The sequence below is a fragment of the Mercenaria mercenaria genome, chromosome 5 (assembly GCF_021730395.1).
Source record: "Mercenaria mercenaria strain notata chromosome 5, MADL_Memer_1, whole genome shotgun sequence".
Classification (NCBI taxonomy): Eukaryota; Metazoa; Mollusca; class Bivalvia; order Venerida; family Veneridae; genus Mercenaria; species Mercenaria mercenaria.
Genome location: NC_069365.1, coordinates 43,766,999 through 43,787,539, shown reverse-complemented (window position 1 = coordinate 43,787,539; position 20,541 = coordinate 43,766,999). Strand labels below are relative to the sequence as shown.

At 32.8% G+C, this 20,541-nt stretch overlaps 1 protein-coding gene across 5 annotated transcripts in view; it reads right to left on the bottom strand.

The window, feature by feature from the left end:
• Positions 1 to 20,541, bottom strand: part of LOC123557050 (heat shock 70 kDa protein 12A-like) — a 76,038-nt gene that overhangs the window by 29,108 nt on the left and 26,389 nt on the right. For 4 of the 5 annotated variants that reach the window (XM_053543362.1, XM_053543364.1, XM_053543365.1 and 1 more), the window contains exons 8-9: positions 20,236 to 20,370; positions 17,124 to 19,762 (exon numbers count right to left, since the gene is read on the bottom strand). The exons of the other annotated variant lie outside the window; for it this stretch is intronic. In XM_053543362.1, coding sequence (XP_053399337.1) covers positions 18,831 to 19,762; positions 20,236 to 20,370 — 1,067 coding nt within the window. In that variant the 3' untranslated portion in view covers positions 17,124 to 18,830. Of the gene's footprint in view, positions 1 to 17,123; positions 19,763 to 20,235; positions 20,371 to 20,541 lie in introns of those variants that run through there. 5 annotated transcript variants of the gene reach the window in all.

Below are 20,541 nucleotides of genomic sequence, written 5' to 3'. Positions count from 1 at the left end.
TAATAAAAAAAAAAACACTGTCTCTCAAGAATAAATTCTCTGCGTCTGACCAGCTGCAATACTTTATTGCACAGTCATCTGAAGATCTTTTTTTTTAAGAATAAAGTCTGTTCGCTGGACTAGCTACTCTGCCTTACTATGACCTCACTGTCTTTGTCTCTTTATCTCTCTTGTGCGGAAGATCGGGACTTTGATCGCTAGTCGTTTAACAGGGATATAAAAAATGGTATCAGTTGCTCAGCATTATGCGTATAGAACAGACACTTCTCTCAACTCGTAATCTCGCACGAATGAGATGTGGAGATTGATGTCTTAATTGGCAGAATTTGTTTCATGATTCACAATAAATTAATTTGTGTAAAAATGTTAATTTCATATCAGATATAGGATCTGGTATACTGTTTTCGTGCTGATTATACATGTGAAATGGAGCAACAGTCCGACATGCGTCGATAAATATTTCTGGTAAAATCAGGCAAACCCTCATAAAATTACATATGAACGAAATTTCTTAATGTTAAAAACATGTTTAAGTACCTATTTTCACGAAATTATATCATCAGGTGCCCGTATACTAACTTTTTCTACAAAGCTAAGTTAGCATTTTGCATTAGACTGAGAAGATTAGTAACAGAAAAGACATATTCTTCAAGCCTTGAATCTTCATTTTGAAACCATCAATAGGAATAACAAATGAATAGTTAAAAGTGGATAAATTGTCGTTAGTATTCACCTGGCCCTCAATAGAGAAACAACTACTGTGTAAGTATTCTTTATGATTTAAAAAATATCGCATGTGCAAGTAGCTGCGGGGACAAAACGATTAGCCAACAATTTTGGAGCATCTTTTTTTTTCAAATTTTTAATACACTTATCTTTCTATTTTTTATGGTTCATTTATTGAAAGAAATATACTTGTATTCAAGTTATTTTGTAGTAGGTGTCGAATAAAAATCTTTAAAGGTATCTTAGATAAAAAGACAAATTACTCCCGATAATAGATACTACAAGAGAAGACAATTAGGATTCGTGAAAATCGTTGCAAAAGACATTGTAAGAATAAAAGCAAATACGGTAACACTTCATTATATTGAATTTAGAAAACGGTCTGCGGTAATTTCGTACTTGTGGTAACGTGCGTGGAAGTCAGACAGTTAACTATAAAGGTTAATTTGTGTAATTATAGATCTCTTCAGGATGCAATATTGCGTAATGTAACGAAAACGTCCGAAAATATTAGCGAAGATTAATGAGTGCCGGGTCAAATACTTACTGACAATTGTACAAGATAAATATTTTGTCAAAGGTGATTTCTTAGTTTAAACATATTTATTCCAAAATAGAGTACATATATTTATACATATGACATACTGTAGTGAAGACAAATCAGGAAAGGATAAGAATGAAAGACAAGTCTTATAGAATTCTTCTCCTTTGCGGACAAAATATAACTGTATGGGCATATCGAGCTTAAATCTGTAATGGGGCTAGGAATATAGTCTTAAGACATGAAAAAAAATATGAAAAAAAATATTAAATCGCTGTGAATGTAAAAAATGGAAAGGGGACAATGCATATGGTAGAAGGAAAGTATTCACACACATGTAGAGATTAGAACAAGTCAAAGGTAGAATAGGAGAGAGAAAGTGGGAAGAAATGAGAATGTCTCAGGGTTGCTAAGCGAATCTCTTACTTTCGGAAATATATGCCTGTACATGAGTAAATATAGTCATGTTATCCTGATCAGATAGGTCTGGGTTTCCAAACAGAATAGGATCCAAGTCAATTTCGAAATTCCGCAGATTATTAAGATCGTTGCGACAAAGACCAAAATTTCTGCATTCAAAAAAGAAGTGGAAATTAGTTTCCATCTGTCCACACCGGCATAATGGTGTAGGAGAAATACTTTTTAGGTAAAGATGTTGATTCAATGCAATGCACTTAGTTCGTAGTCATGTATGGAGCACCTGGAGTTTTCTGATTCCGGTTTAATAATAGGCTGAAGTACGCTTCTTGTTTTTATTTAGATTACTTTGGTGATTTCTTTCACTAGTACATGGCATTTGAAGTTGAGATCGAATATATCGTGAAAATTGCTTATAATAAATACATCTCGTTTTTAACATGAACATGAGTTGTGTAAATTGAAACACATTCTTTTATATTCTAACGTCATATAGCCAGAAATCATGTGGGGGTGAGGGGAAAGTTATGTTATATAGCGAAAAATTGAAGTCGGTGACCCCTAAGTATTTATGTGTCTACTACACGTACACACATTGCCAAAATTATACGTTTTTTTATCGAGCAGCTTTTTAATAAACTGAATTTTAAGGCAAAATTTTTAGCAAAACTTGATGTGACTTTTCCCGTTCTGACGTCACAAAATCGTCACTGACGTCCTAAGCGTCAATTTCATTTCACTGAATTTTATACCATTGAGTAGCATTTTCTGAATGCAAAGTGACAGTTATTTTGCATTTTTCACTTATATGACATTCAGAATACAGGAAAGGAAAAATGCCGAAAAGACTCGGAACTCACCGTTGCACGAAAACTGACGTCAGGGGCCATGTATCTGACTCAATAGCAAAAAACACGAACAATATGGCGAAAAAGTAAAACAGGATATATCCTGAATTTTGTACAGTATAAATTCTAAGATAATATTCGGCAAATTGGGGCGCATTCCACCTTAAATGCATCTTATCTATGTAAATGATATGTCCAGTATTAAATTGATGATTGTAATAATTCGAAAAGATGAAATGCTTCTGAAATATGTTCTCGTTAATCTATGAAAATGTGTTATTTGTAACATGTTTTTCTTGAACATAGGATTTGTAATGTTTGTTTTAGTTTTGACGCAGAACAATGAAGTGTGTGCAGACTCAGTATAACACATTTAGTATTAGCATCTGCACATATTTGTCTAGTACATCTTTAAAACGTTTTCCCTATCTTTCTGACTATCAGAGGAATGTATATAAGAAGATTACACGCGTTTTTGATTATATAAACAAGTGCGTCTGAATTGTATGCATACCAAGTGTTTCTATTAAAATGTTTTGCAGTGAGCGTTTAGTTACCAGACGAACTTGTTCTACACGTCTGATAAACGGATGCCTAGCATATCCTAAGACTGGTATTATAAGCAGATGTGTATTTAAATCTTATAGTATATCCTGTTATTTACGTAATAAAAATATAATAACAATTCATTTTTTCCATACCGGACGGGATGGTAAATTCCTTCTTACACAGCGGATGTAAGACAACTCTCGTGCTATGAATGACATGTAACAAACTACATTTTTGTAGTAGATCCAGGCAGTAACTGTTATTTTTACATAACACCGGAAGAAAAAAACACACACCTTGTTTGCTCCTCTTATTTCCTTATATGAACAGTAATTTTCTCTATTAAAATACGAATAAAATAATGTGTCGCTGCAGATGTTATATATCCTTTGCGCACCGGTAACGTAGTGAAACAGGTAAAATTTTTGAGTTCTCAAAAACGGGCCAATATTTACAGTGAATGCCTATAACGTTTTTAAACGGGGTAAATTTTTCTATCCTCAAAACCTGACCCCATTTTAGCGTAGGAACCCTGAAACTTTTTTTTTTATATTTTTAATTCCTGAAATTGAAACGTTTATTACTTATGCTTCTAAAAAGCGGACTTAAAATTTTCTTTCACTATCTTAATATTTTACTTGTTAAATTCATGATACATAAAATTAATTTTGTTAGGAATGTCATTATTTAAAATACCTATTTTTATCGATATAAATCAATAAACTGTCAATTTTGCATAATTTAAGCATTCTTGAGAAAACCCTGACGCATAATAAGGCCTTATGAGACAAACATAAGACTTATGTAGATTTTGAGACAATATATGGGTTATCTTGATAAAATTATAAAAGTGATCAATAAAATCGATCTTAATGGTAATATCGATCATTATTGACTATTTTTAAAATACGTATTTGAACGTTGTGGGCATGTTGGCAAGTTAGGACTCTTCATCCGTTAACGTTCACAACCGTATTTATTACGTCTATCGACGTTCAAATTGTTGCTAAAACACAGCAGAAATGACAATACTTGTTTGAACGTGAATACGCAATAGGATGGTTCACATACATGTTTTATAATACTGCCTACTTTATTTATACTATACAAATATAATAAATAATACATGGATTGCCTGTAGCGTATTTAAGTGGGTTTTATGTTAACAATATTTGCAATACCCGAAAGCACTGTATCGTTGAAGAACGTATATTTGGTTCTTACCCGAAAGAGCTCTGTATCATTGAAGAACGTATATATGGTTATTTTATACGCTTTTATACGGTAAATGAAGTCATTATAATGAAAATCTGCTCTTAAGCTGAAGAAACAGCTGCAACCGAGAAAAACGTATTCGGGTTCATTTTAACGTTGTTAAAAGTACCCTTTTCTGAAAATACGTCAAACATCGCGTCCGGTTTTAAACCTGCAAAAAAGGCACCCGTCTCATAACGCTGCAGGCAATCGCTGTAAAGATTGGCCCGGTTTTGAGGCAAGGAATTTTTTACCCGTTTCAATACGCTACAGGCAATCGCTGTAAAAATTGGTCAGGTGCGAAAAGTATATATAACTGGAACTTTTACGTAACGGTTGTTGATTAACTTTGTAATGTCATAAAATGTTTCCTGCTTATGAGCAGTTTCTTTAAAAAGGTTATTAGTCAAAAGCTACGTCTTTGAATCTTTAGTTCGTCACGGTTCAATGAAAATTATAATCCATATTCACTCACAATATATATGCTTCCCTTTTGGTGCTTATTTACATTGCTCATTTACGTTGAAATACGTACTTTGCAACAATGTTCAATTTCAGCGCAGCTAAACAGACGTCCTATTCCGTTATAAAGACAAAAACAACATAATTTAAGTTTAATGTTTGCAGCATAAAAGTATCGTAACATTAATTTAATCGAGAATTTTTTCGAGGGATGTTCGGAAATGCAAACACGCTTCGCGTTTGTCAATCGCTTATTAATAAATAGATAATAGATTGGAATGCAAATATAAATACTAGCGTGTTAGTCATATTCAGTACAAATTTCTCTTGGGTCAAAACATCAATTAGTTTGGTAGGGTACTGTCATATTCACTAACAGTAAAAGATGATTTTGTGTAGACGCTTTGTTCGGCTGGATATAAAAAGTTGAGCTCCATAATTTAACGAACAATGGTGCAGTTATAACGTAATTTGCTCATGTAAATCTGATAAAGTTTTTCACTTTAAGAACTGTCTGTTTGTTCGTGAGGATTTATTTCACGTTGACTCCAAACGTATGCATCTTTCGGCACAGAACGATATGAAAACCCGAACAGGAAGTTTCGACGGAAAGAAACTTTGGAATGAGAAAAAGAAAAAGTCATAATATCAATAAATGTTGTGTTATTTCGATTTTTGAATATTCGTAAGAAGTGAAAAAAATAAGGTTAATATAACTAAACTGACAATACTTAAATACAAATTAATGCAGAAAATATTATATTAAACATCTCCAAAATTTACATTTACAAAAGAAGAAAGACGTTTTAACAGAAATTTTATTTAAAAAATGCGGAACTTCTATAGAACTATAGAATTTTTAGGAAAAAGTAGTAGTTAACGATGAGACACTAACTTAATTAATGAAAATAAACAGAAGGAAAAGGCATTTTTCGAACACTGCGGTACTTTAAAGCGTGACGACCGCCTCGGTAATAGTAGGGCACCCGCTTCAAGTGCGGGAGGTCACGAGTTCGATCCCTGACCGCGTCATACTAAAGACGAAAAAAATGGTACTAGTAGCTTCCTCGCTTGGTGCCCATCATTAAGAGGATAGTGCTGGGACAGGTCAGTGGAAAGTGTGACATTTTCTGTGGTGAAATTTGTCAACAAACATACGATTATTTAAAAAAGTCAAAATAGGTCAAATGTGTTGAATTGGCCACTGCTGGAAAGAGAACAATATCTCCTACCCATATATATGCGTCAAAGTATGTGAAAAGTATCTAGTAATATGAGAAAATCAAAGAAATCAATTTCAGGACAGTTAGATACATTGCTGTCTTATCATGCAGAGCATTTAACCTTATATTTTAGCCCGCATTTTCTTGATATAATTTTTTACATGTATGTTGTTTTCAAAACATTGATTTATTCGGATTATAACTGTTTATCTTACATTAAATAATTATTGTAAAATGAATTATTCGAAACAGCATCATCTAAAGGTTGCCCGGTCAATAATAACTTTTTTAAAAGTTTGGCTAAAGTTACCTGCAGTTTATGCAAAAAGGTTGTAACTATATGTTTTCGGTTCAAATCACACTTCTTCCATAAAATATCCGAAAATAACAAAATTTATCATTCTGTGAAAACTGAAGTTCTTATTGAATACTTAAGTGAAGTAAGTTGTTGCTTGGAAACCAAGTGCTACATGAGACTTAGTGCTTTTTCATAATGTGTTTCATAAACGAATTGAATAAAATAATAAAATGCGAGGCTCAATTTTATCCAATGAGTTTAATGAAACCAATGTGGAAAATCACAAAATTAATGTAATATTCTTTTTATTACATGCTAGTTTTTTCCACGCGAATGAAAAATAACTAGACTGCACTTCTATTTCCATGATACTATAACACAACATATTGCATGGACCATGGTCTACATTTATAGTCAGTCCATTTTGTTCATCATACAAAATATCCCTGACTGACGAAACTTGATAATGACTAGGAGGCTATGAGCCAGAAAGCTATGCAAAAATACATAAATACCAGACCCCAAAGACAACATTTATATGGCACATTAAACATGCCAATAGCAATGCGAAAACAGTTTAAGGAAATAGGAAATTAAATTATTTTTTTTCGAGTATAGTAGTTGTTGGTTTAGTTAAAACCTTAAATGCAATTACCCTGACCTGGGTTAATATTTTGATCGAGCTTCCACTCAGATTTGTTTCGTTCTTCATCTGATGATGGCAAAATCTAACTAATTCTTATTTCCTAATCGAACAATATCGCTAATAGCTTTACTGTGATTTCTAATTAACAAACATAATAGCGACTGAAATGTGAGCCTTCAAATCGAATCTCTGCTAGCTGCTTCGGGTTCTATTTCAACGATACCTCTGTTCCTTTAAGTTAAAAATATTTTCATTTATTACAAAAAGTTAAAATACGTGTATTTGTTAATAACGAATAACATAGACATTGCAATAATTCTGCGAAGAAATAAAAGACACCACCCATTCCTGGCAGATGCTTCCTACGGATGACTTAAGATGTAAACAGTCCATGGGGCTTAAAAACTGATATAAAATGGTGATTGCTGATTCAGTATCATACTATAATTATGCTATAGTTTATGACAATCCAGTTTTATTTTTTTCGTTTCTTGATCTTATTATTCATCATGTGAATTGTTTCAATGGTAACAATATTTCAAATCATGGCGCTTCAGTAACGATTATTATATTATATATCTATTCATTTAAAAATAATTTAGAAATGAAAAAGCTGGCATGTTGAAAACTGTTGATATATTAATCTTGCATCCACGTATCTGCCTCGTTAAATCGATTTTTAAGATAATAAACCTATGCAAGGGCTGCAATATTTTGACTATTTCCAATAATGATGATGATGATGATGATAATAATAGTGATGATAATAAATACTTTGCAAAAATTGGATATATATTCTATGCTGCCCCAAAAAATGAACTATTTACAAACAGTATTTGCTTTCCAAAGTTATGATTTTTTTATCTTACAGCGTCTACGTGCCATTTTCATGATGATGACGGAACCATTTAAAGGATCATGGCTGTGATAGAAAGAATCTGAGTATTTAAAAACCAGAGTAGATTAGTGGATGTTTTCTGCTATTAAATGCTTTCGAGGCGATGAGGTGTCACAAGATCTTCGTGTCCTCGCGTGTCGGGACCAAGACACATCAACGAGAACCAATGAAAACGAAATAACCAAACTTTACGGAAGAGTACATACAGTACAATTAGGGGCCTCCGTGGCCGAGTGGTTAAGGTCGCTGACTTCAAATCACTTGTCTCTCATCGATGTTGGTTCAAGCCTCACTCGGGGCGTTGAATTCTTCATGTAAGGAAGCCATCCAGCTGGCTTATGGAAGGTCGGTGGTTCTACCGCTCGTGATGAAATAATGCACGGAGGGGCACCTGGCGTCTTCCTCCACCATCAAAGCTGGAAAGTCGCCATATGACCTATAATTGTGTCGGTGCGACGTTAAACCCAACCAAATAAAAATTCAAACTGTCATGTCGGCAGGCATCAATCCTTGTATCGTCGCCCTTTATTTGTTGGATATAAAAGGTCAAATTTATGAACTGATAGTCTTATTAACCTTTTACAATGCACGTACACGTGTTTCATTAAACGGCTTCACATTTGGCTGCATGGCATCAAATTTTGATACACCGCTCCAAATCACACAACACGGTTTCAGTACGCATTAGACGGCGCCAAGCTTTAATGAATCGTTTCATTTTACACTGCACGAACTCATGTTGCGTTAAACGTCTTCACATTGGACTGCATGGCATCAAGTTTTTATACACCGCTCTTAATTACACAAAGCGGTTTCAATATGCATTAGACGGCGTCAAGTTGTAATAAATCATTTCATTTTATACTGCACGTACTCATGTTGTGTTAAACGGCTTCACATTGAGCTGCATGTTATCATGTTTTGTTTGGATGATTTCATAGTACGGTGCATCGCAACAAGTTTTTCAATGCATCGTTCCATGTTTAAATAGATGGTATGAAGTTTTGCATTAAATGGTTTCAAAATACAATGCGTTGAATGCAAATTTATTGGACGGGATGGAGTTTTAGACTAGACGGCGTTGAAATGCACTGCACTGACTGACTTAATTCTGAATAAATTGTATATTTACTAATTTTGGCGGTTACCGCCGCCCATAATTATACTAAAGTTTCAGACCTCGTTTAACTCCGTCAGAAATTTATAGTAAATATCTACATATATGCATTAGAGTCCCTACTTACGACCACCCCAAAATTAAGACCAACTCGCTTATGACACAGATTACACATATTGACACAGAACGGAATAATTGGTTCTATAATTCAATGGTCGTTTGTGAAGAAATGCGACCAAACCGCTAACACATTTATAAAACCACCATTTTCAGACCGATTTCAGTTTCCATGCTAAATGTTTTCCACTAAAACGATCACTGATAATTTTCGTCGATCATCCCTGATAATTAGGCACATCGCCGAGCACCCATGACTGTGACATGCATTTATGACTTACATGTGCACACATACTACTTAAACGGAGATGTGTGGTAATAAAGACAATCTGACAAACTGATTGCTATTGACTGAGATGCTAACTAAGCGGATTGATTAAGGTTCTAATTAAATGTTTGTTACAAGTTCTTACTTTTCATATGAAGTTTATTCTTTGATTTGGTCAACTTTATCAAATACACCGACGATTAAGTCATTTACGTTAAATTTTGAGTAATACAGCTACAACAATATTATATATATTATGAACTGCATTAATGCTTAATTAAAAACTTCATTAAATAAAAGATGAAATGAATTTTCTTATGAGTGTGCTTTATTACTAGGCTGGTCTCCTGCGAACTTCAGAAAAGTACGACAGATAACCATCAGCGAGGTAACCTGATTGGCCGAGGGACCTTTGTAAACAAACATGGCGAGTAATCTGTGATAGACAATCGGGAGTTTGTACATTCTCAACAAGTTAAGGTTTGTTTGAGGTCAGTAGATCTACATGTCGTTTTAGGTGCTAAAGTTCTGTGTTGCTATGGGGTGACTTCTTGTAGTGTAAAGGAACACACTTCTTTAGTAAGAATTCTAGGTTCAATTCCTAGCAGGAAGCCCTGCCACGGCACATGAAATAATTATATAACCATTTCTTTCTATAAAATATAAGAACTAATTCATTTCAGCCTTAAATACTGATATTTTCTTTTATTTTGTATTTTGGTCGTGCCTGTATTGACTTAAAGGGAAAAATAGGGGAACAAACACTCATTTACATCAAAGCACTGCAAACAAACAATATTTTTATTTTTATTTTGTAGAGAATATATTAAATTTCCCCTTTTTAAGTAAATTGATTACTAATTTGTCTGTAAAGTAAGTAAAATGATATCCTTGAATAGAAGCCGAATCATAATGATATTTCCTTTCAAACTGAGGATTGCTAAGGAGTCTGCAGTATATTGAAAATAGTAAAATAGTTTTTTTTTTGCTGTTGAAAACTTTTTTGCTGTTGAGACATAAAAATATGTTGGAGGTTCTATTGTGTCATTGGTGTTGATGCCAGATTTTTTTGGATTTAGTAAAGATCTATTTTTCATTTTGAATGCCATAAAATGTTGCTAATATGAGATTGACCACCTTTAAGTTTTTCATAGAAGAACACCAGAATGTGTTAACTTGTATATTAACTAGGTAAACAGATACTATTTACTCTGTATAACATTTTAAGGTTATTGTGCCTAACTGTTTAAAAAAAATATATATTTATTCAGTTTTACAAAATTTGACTCCTTGTCTCCACACACATTATAATTGTAGGACAACTGCTATTAAATAGGTTTGGAACACTGTTTATAATTATTCAGACGATCATGCTATTTATTTTGCTTTTCAGTCTTTTCCTTGACACATGCTTTTTCATATTTATTATGTTTTCGCACAACAACATAAAAATAAATTTCACCCAAAAGTTACTATTTGTTCGTACAGAATAATGTCAATCAAACATCTATGTATACATATTTTTGTTTAATTTTAATGAAAAACATGTTTGTTTTTTCAAGATTAAATAGCATTAGAAAATGACTGTGTTCAGAAAGGGAAGAACACTCATGTAAAGTTTTAAGCATGAAAAATATTTATTTGGAGTTCCAATGGGTAAAATTTTGTCATAAATCATATATTTAAAAAAATGTACATGTTTTGTATACACTTTGAGAACAAACTGTTGAGTTCCCTATAATTAACAGCAAATATTAAAATGTTCACAATAGATAACACTTAAAGCTTAAAAAGAAACTTGTGTCCCGAAGATAACCCTAAAACACAAACAAATTCCCTCACACTTTAAAATGCATTGTCACTGTGCTCTTAATAATTCATTGGTACAAAAAAGACAATGTAAAAGAATGGCATACTTGTACATAATAAATTCATGATCATACTTATATTGGTATTACCAAAATATACATTGTTGTCTCAATAGATTTTTTCTAAAATATTAGTGATGCCAAACTATAAAATGTGTCTGGTTTTGTTGCTTTTTGTATTTCTTAATAAAATTATTGCTAAAAATGCAGAGCCATCAATCCTTCTGATTGATAAATGTAGTTTGTACAGTACAAATTGAAATGAAAAAATTCCAGCTAAAATAGACAATATTTTTCACCTTGACATCTTGACTTACAATCTGTCAAACGAGAGTTTTATTAAGTATATTGTCAAGTCAAAATTATCAAATGAATAAAACATTAAGAAAAATAATTACATTAAGAAGTAAAATACAATACTGCAAGTTTTGTCTAGGAGTTAAAGCTATGCAGCAAAGACATTTCACTGTGTTTGTTACTGAGGGAAGTTGATTGTATAATAAAGGGCGGGACCTAAAACCAAACAAATTTATTCATTTTTGCTTGCCTAGAGTATTTGATCATGACATTTGAGTGATTGTACATTTAGTTGGCATTTTATCCAAAGTATGTACAATTTAAATGTTTGGTCCTTCAGTGTTGAAGATAAGTATCAATTGCAAATCTCTGGTTTTGTATTAAAGGAATTATTGCAAGTTAAAATATAAATAAGTAAGGGTTTTGTCATATTTTGGCAATATTTAGAATAGTTTTAAATACATACATACGTGCTTGGGAGAATGGTTTGTGCATGAACAATTTGACAAGCTAAATTTTGCATATTTGCCTCTAAATTCATATTCAAAACATAAGAGTTATAAATATCTAGTTATTTTTATTGGGTGAAATTCCAGAATCAACATTTATCACAGTTATTGTGAGCAGTGCTTTCTTATAAATTCAGCTTTTATTCATATGTTCAGCAAAGACAATTATAGCATTTGTGGTATAAAATTGTGTTTTTTTCTCTGGTGGTCATGTACAGTCCCTGGCTCGCGGATTTTGCTTTTTCCGCCTTACCACCGGCACAAATATTTACCCTGAGTGGAAAATCGCGATGATTTTTCTCATTGAATCACTACTGAAGACTGTGATAAATTGCGGTGATTTTGTAAGACCCCGCGATCAATTATAGATAAAGTGTCCGCGGCGACTCGCGATGAAAAATCTCAGCGGGTCGCGCTGAATTGCGATGGATCGCGGCAAATCACCGGCAGTCACCGCGAAATCCAGGTAAGGCTGGCTACGGGGCATATTTATACACTTAACGAATGATTTACCGAATTATTTGGAAACACGATTATTGCAAGTGGCTAAGAAACTAATGAATGTATTTCAAAGGTTTTAAAATTTTACTTTTATCAAATACACTTTTAATAACTTAAATGCAATAACATTTAAAATGATAATTTTACATTAATCATGAAAACATTGACAATAATAGGAATTAAAATAAAGCGGCATCGTTAAATCAAATTTGGTTTATTTGCTTTTAATTAGTTTGCTACTATACTTGGTATATAAAAGTAGTATTTTTTTTATTTTCATATAAGTAGACAGAACGGACTACAATGTTAATTAAACAATTCACACACTACGAATTAATAAAAGTTATTCAGCAGTTTATCTGGACTTAACATTTAATAGATTCTAATGTATACTAATTTAACCAATATTAAATAACTATTAATTAAATACTATATGAAGCTTAATTTGAAGACAATTTAATCTTTACACTGGTTATATGTAAGATCTAGTTTATAAAATACATAGCGTGTTAGTTATTATTGTTGATGATAATTGAAAACAAAAAATACACACTTCAAATGTTTAACAAATATAATATAAGGAATAATATGCATTTCATACCACGTGTAACATTTTTCTTAAACGTGATCAGATATCGGCAAAAGTTGTCAATTAACCCCTTATCTATTGACACGCGTTAAAACAACATTGAAATACCTCGTCACTGCGAAGGGTGAAACACGTAGCCGCAGGTATAATAATGTACAATGTAACTGTAAAAAAACACTGACAAACTTGCAGACTTTACACTTACTTAACAATTTGATAATTTAACGCCTGCATATAGCTTACGTTTTAATTTGAAAGCAGTACCTGGTACATAAAGAAACTGTTCGTTTTCTTATAATTTTGTTTATTATTTCAAGTACTTCATTATAAAAAAAAAAGAATTTATGCGCCAAATTTAAGGGTTATCTTCTTATTGCAATAACAAGAAAAGAAATAATGTTAGACATTTTTATATTTTTCATCTCTTTATTTCAAATCTGTCTTTATGTTTTAAACTTTTAAAGATGATTTATTCATGTGATATGTATGTGCTGCCTTAAAATTTAGTTAGTTTTCTTAATTGTGAAATGTATATTTTGAAATGATTTCGATTTGCTTTTGAACAATTATAGTGAATTTAATTGTTGATTTTACACATGTATCTAGCGGAATGTCGTATTGCATTCACCGATTTAATTTTAAAAATGCGTAGACTGTTCGTTTCGCACCATAAAGCAACTGCACACATCTAATTAATCTATGGAAGGTTCTTTGATATAAATGCGATTTATCTTCCATATCCATTCATATCTGCTGTCATCAGTTTTCACATTTCTTGCACAGGTGAAACTTAATAATCTGATTTCATCCTGTTGTGTTATATTTCTGTAGCTGTACATGATTGTGCGTTTATGACAAAAATAACCATTCTTTTGTATTTTTTATATAAATACAAAAAATCAATTACTCTAATATGATATTTTTCATTATTTTATTATTATGATACTGGAAAATCTAAGTTTTCACTATACGTAGATATTTATCTTTTACATAACACGGCCACATTGAAAACAAACTTAACATGATATTATAAATAGTAACACAAAGAATGCATTCGTTATATAAAGATAATTTTATCAAATCTTGTTAGCAGATAATCTTTATATTATGAAAATACGTATAACTGATATAATCTAAGCAAATTTTGTTTGAAATTATTATTATTAAAGATGATGAAAAGCAATTTACTTTTTTATTTTTTCCTCTAAATAATTAGTGTTAAATTTCCTGTCAGTTTATATGCATTTTACACTGTATATTGTCATTTATAACGTCATTCCCTTACCTGTAAATCGCGGCGATCCACCGCAATTCACCGCGAACCACCGGCACCTCACTGCGATGCGCTGCGATTTATCTTCGCAATACACCGCAATCGATTTATTGCTTTTGGTCGCGGTGGAAACTGTAAAATATATTACGGGGATGCAGGACAAAAACGCGCATCCCCGCGGCTCATAAAAGTGTCCGCGCTAGGGTCGAATCGCGGGGAAGCGCGTACTTCGAAAATTCCGCGAGCCAGGGACTGTATAAGTACAACGGAATGAAATATTTTTGTCGTAGAAATTTCAATTATTTTCTGATTGATTCGAGGGAAAAGGTTTTCTTTTTGTTGTTGATATGTCATTCTTTGTTTATCTTGGCACAGTGACAAGATTTCACTGGATGATAAAATGTAGGACACTATCTGATTGACCGAGAGGTTCAAGTTCTTGACTGGTATATTGTTTGATTACGAAATCAGTTTGACTCAAATAAGCTTTCATGACGCAGTCTGTTGGTCACAACTTTGTCCAATGCGCTTGGTGGTTTCCTGATCCGTAAATACTAAGCCATTTTGATGGGAACCATTATAGGACAGGGAACCACAAAATGAAATATTTAGATAATTACAAGGAAATTCATATGTCGAAAACATGCTTTTCCAGTACAATAAGTGTATTTCATTTGTGCTTAAGACTATTATGTACTAAAGAGCCTGTAATCATTATTATATGCGCATATGTTCCGGAAGGCGACGATGAGGAAAGGACAACAACTGAGATTAATTTCTTATGTAGTGTACACTGGACGAAGATACGATGACACGAAATCCTCGTTTACTAGGAACGAAGACATAAAAGGACGACAACCTTCTGATTTCTCGTGTCTTTGTGTATTTGCGTGCTCGGAGCGAAGACATGAGAACTCAAATTGACATTTATTGTGTAATCGTGTCCTCGTGGGATCAGGTTTAAGACACGAATACACGATAAATCGGTAGTTTGTTGCCAAGGTAAAAAAGAAGACGTCACGAAGTTTTATATCTGCCGACATTAACGGAACAATTCGTGTGTTCTCCCGTAAAGTTTCGTCCTTTTGCTTTAAATTTTCGTGTTCTCGCGTCTCGGCACGCCACAACAGATCAAATCAGAAGTCTCTCGTATTTTCGTGTTTGTGTCTCTGTGTCTTTGTCACAGACACAAGAAAATCAGCAACCATAGAATAGAGATGACACTGATATTGCTACCACTATTGGATGCACATGCCATTAAAAGGGTCATGAAATTTGCCTTAATTTTGTCAAACGTTTTTAACAGAGTTTATAAACAGGTCACCATTAAAATTCACCCATTACTTCGTACTATTTAATGGGATTTTCATTACCATAGTTTTAATGCAATATATTAAAAAGCCATGAAATAAGTATATTAAAACCCTGGTTAAATATACCTTGTTAAAATGACCATGAAAAGCTGCTTAAAATAAACCATTAAAATAAGTTAATTGGCTCCTTAAAACTCCATGAAAATTTTTTATTGGCATGAAATTAATGTGCCATTAAAAAAGTACCCCTTAATTCCACATTAATTAGTAAAAACTAATGGGGCCATTAATTTTTTTAATACTCTGTTAATAGCCGTTAATTATTAAAAAATTAATTAATAGTCTCATTAAATATGTCAGATTCAATTTTAACGAGTTTGTAATATTATAATGGTATATCAAATTAAGGACCATGAAAATTTGCCATCAGAATTAGACGTCTTAAGATAATCAACTTCATATTGATATTTGCCGTATTGATTTAAACTACGTATCACTACACACATAATAGTATCTATACATATGTACTGTTTTGTAAAATGTTAGAAGAATATTTGATTCTTCTTTTTTTCTCTCATTATTTTGTAATGTAAACACATGTAACAGCCTCGTACAAACATTTGTCATATTGTATCCTCATTCTGTCATATGTTCATATGAAATGAGAAAATAATGGATATTGTATTGTATTGTGTTGTACTGAGAAGGGTTTGCAGGTACCGGTTTAATAGATCAAGTGACCATGTGGGTAGTTTTAACTATTCAACATTTTTATATTGACACACATTCTAACCAAGTTTTTACTGGTACAGACATTAGGCGTCAGGTGTATTCAAAAAGCAACTGTTGATGACAATGTCAGCGCACAATGGGCAATCACAATTTAGCTCACCTTCAGTACTTTGTGCTCAGGTGCATGCACTTAAACAGCTAAGAGCAAATGTTTGAGGGATTGCATCACAAGTAGCTCCCCCAATCAAGCGTACCACACTCTTTGATTCATTGAAACGAAGAAGCCATTGATCTGCCCATGCCCCAAATGAATTTAAATCAGACTTTAAATCTTCACAATCATATGTACTGTTCATTTCTCTATAAACCTTAGTTTCTACTCAAGGATTGGAAAATTTGAAAATCTAAACTGATCTGTACCCAATTTATAATGTAAATTCCTTACCCCACCCATTTTCTTATACAAATGCTGATTATTTGGACAGGAAAAACAAAAAATAAAAATAAAAAGCACAGAAAAAGTGGCATGCATCAATACGTATTTACCCTTACCAAAATAATGTAGATTGATGTTATCAAATAAATTAATATGTTTTCATCCGACTTTCATTAAAACAAATCCGATTTTTTGTAGGAACACAATTTGTCAATATTTGGAAAAAAATGGCATAACTGCATCAAAGAGAAATAACTTTAATGCAACTAAATATAACATCATGATATACCTGTTATTATAGGCAATGTGTACGTAGTATGTATTTATTTTGATTAAAGTCCATTTTAGAACAATATGGGACTGGAATTATAAGCATTCAATGAGACGAGTGCAAGCCAAAAACAAAAAAAAAATATATATTTTTTGTGCTTCTGAAAATATACGAATCACATTTTACAGAACGTTGGATTTAATGGGCATCAAATTGCTGTTAAGGGCCATTAAGTTTACTCTAAAATGAAATCGTACAGAACCTGAACATTTAATGGGCATTAAATCGAATTTAAGGGCAATGAATAGTCCTGTTAAATTCAAAATATACAGAATTTCACCATTTTCTCAAAGCCATTAACTTTTTTAGCTACCAAACTAAAATTTTAACAGCATGATTTATGGTCAAAAATGGGTGTTTTAATGGTATTTTAACATGTAACCCATTAATATTGTGAAACCCGTTAAATAAAGTGATGCAAGAATTAATGGGGTTAATTAACAGTTTTTCCTATTTTAGTGGATATTTTACAGGGTTTTAAACCATGTTTAATGGTATGTACATCCAGTAGTGTACATTCAAAAGTTATATCCGTGTCAATTTGAAGTGTGCGATTATAATCCATCACTGTCTTAAAAATTATAGAATTTTTAGACACAAACAGGGTATGAAATTTTGCATATCACTCCTTACAAGTAGTGGACTTTTACTAAAATCTTTTTCTTTAGCAATATACTTGGCTATTGAAAAGTAGCCTCGCAAGATCATAACTTGTAATAAATCGTAAGTGTAACACCGTGACTAGATAAACTGAAAACGTAGGACCATATAAAACGTTCAGAAAAATAAAGTTATGCCATTTAACTATTTTTAAGAAGAACAGGTTTGGAAGTGGACTAAACAAATGGCCACAAAATAGATTTTTGTCTAGCAATTGTCATTGTCTGTTAGACATGTACTCAATAATAGAACCCTGGTAAAGTAAATAAGTCGACCTTTTAATGCATGTAAAATCAAATTCAAGTTCTCAGTTCCACCTTCTTACGTTAATAATTTGGAACAAATTTGCAGTTCTGTTCAATTTTATGGCTGAGTTGACGTGTTTGCCGGTCGATATAAGGGAACATCACAACTCGACAAATAGTATGTCATATTGTCGCCCTTGCGAGGCGACATAACGCCATATAGTCGCGATATAATGCACTTATTATGTCGTTTAAAACTATGCAATTTCGTTTCCTTAAATCAACACTGACATCTTCTGTGCTGGATCATCAACTGTCAAATTTCTATTGCGCTTTGCTTTTGAAAAAATTAACACTGATGACAGCCCTCACAATAGCATCTGCACATCAATTCGTTCTTTACTTGCTTTTTGTTGTGGGCCTTCTTTACAAATGCGTGGCTCTGAGGTTGTGTTTGTGGTGCACAGTGCTGCCCAGAAATCTACTCTTACCTATTATCTTTTGCTACTTTAAACCTCTGTCTTCATCATTTGATTCATAAATATGGCAGCTTATCACGTCACAGTTGTCTGTCTTATAATTTCGTAACAATAAATATTGTTCATTTACTTATTGTACTAAAAAGTACAAACTCGTCGTGTATAATTTTTAATCATTAACACACAGAGTCATGAACATTGTTCATATATTTGTATCATTGTATTTATAGATCTCATTCCAAAAAGTCTACTGTCTGAATGTGAACTTCACCTGTTGCTTTATCTTCAACTTTAACAGCTATTTCTGTTCCACCAAAGATAAATCTGCTTCCAAATTTTCGTTTTCTTCCGAGTGTTGTATCTAGGATAGGTATTGTAATCTCGCCGACTTTTACGCAACCTAGTTCCGTAACTAGAAGAGGATCCGGTAATGAAGAGGTATATATTTTGTAGCATATTTCTGTCTGATCGTCAGAAATAGGGTATGAAATCATTTCCTTTTGTTCCTCTTCCAGCTTTACTGTCTGTCCTACAGTTACATGTTTATCAAATATGTTTCTGCAATACTTCACTCCATCATAATCACGTGTTTTTGTGGGAGGATGCTTGCAGTTTTCTGATGTTCTATGGTTACTACTTTCTCCATAAGTATATTTGCATATTCTCTCTGCTATTGTACTTGGACGATGACCAAATATTACTGCACCTTTCAAAACAGCAAGACCAGCGCCCTCAGGAATGATTATTTTCATCCCATCACCAAACTTGTTTCTAATGACATCTTGCAGTACTTTTGACTCAGAAAATCCTCCCACCATTAAAATTGCCTCATAGTTTCGCGCTGATTGCTTTTCAGTTAAAGAAGATATATGTGTAATAATGCTATCAACTGACTTTTGAAAGAACGTCCTTGTTACATCTGCATCAACTCTTAATTTTCCGCTCTGATACCAAACCTGATCACGATACTCTGATAACAAAATCCTGTCCTTAATTGTATGTCCTGTAGCTTCAAGGATAGTTTCAGCCAGCGAGGGTGGAATACGAAATGTCACCTTGGTCGATTGTTGTGGGGAAATTTCTCGTTTCTTTACCTCGAACGTTCGAAATAAATCGATGTAGTCGTCCATGTGCTCTTCCTTGAATACTTGAAAAGTTTCTTTCCCTGAGAAGAAATAAAAACCATTTATACAATTTCACAAAAACGACGTTTTTCCTAAACTCAAAATTACACGGTTATTTCCCTTTGATTTCAGGACTTTCACAAAAGCTTTTGCTTTGTATGCCAGATGTTTCTCACTTATCCCTCTGACAATGTTATTTCAAATATGAAGCTATATACATATATAATTTTATACGTCAACATGACCGGAATACTAAAGTGAATTTTCAAAATTAGGGTTCTAGCAACTTCTTTCATAAAATATCAAAAATTTATTTCAGTATACAGTAAAATAGTAAAAGCTAGATATTTCACGGGAGAAATTCTTTTAAAATTCGGTAGTCCTGTTTAGTATCTTCCTCACTTGAACAGATACTTTTTATTACCAAAGAAGCTAGTACATAATAATGAATAGATAATTTAATTAAAATGATCGCATATGTCTGGCAAATATTATAACATGAACAGGTTTATACCTGCAACACATGCAATGAATTGTTCGTATGCTTTATCAACCTCTGTACCTCCCCAAGCTCCTCCACTGGCCTTGTGTAACTCTCGTAGTTTTCCGTCTACAATAACTTGGTGTACCGTAATGTCAATAGTACCGCCTGAGAAGTAAAATCAATAAAGCAATCAAAGAATCTAACTGTTGATGTTTTCTTTATTTCACTAATTTGATTCCATTTGAACTAGTGACAACATCGCTACATTAGATTTAAACTAAACTCCACAACAATTTATAACCACACGACTTGTGTACATCTCGAAGTTTCCCCATT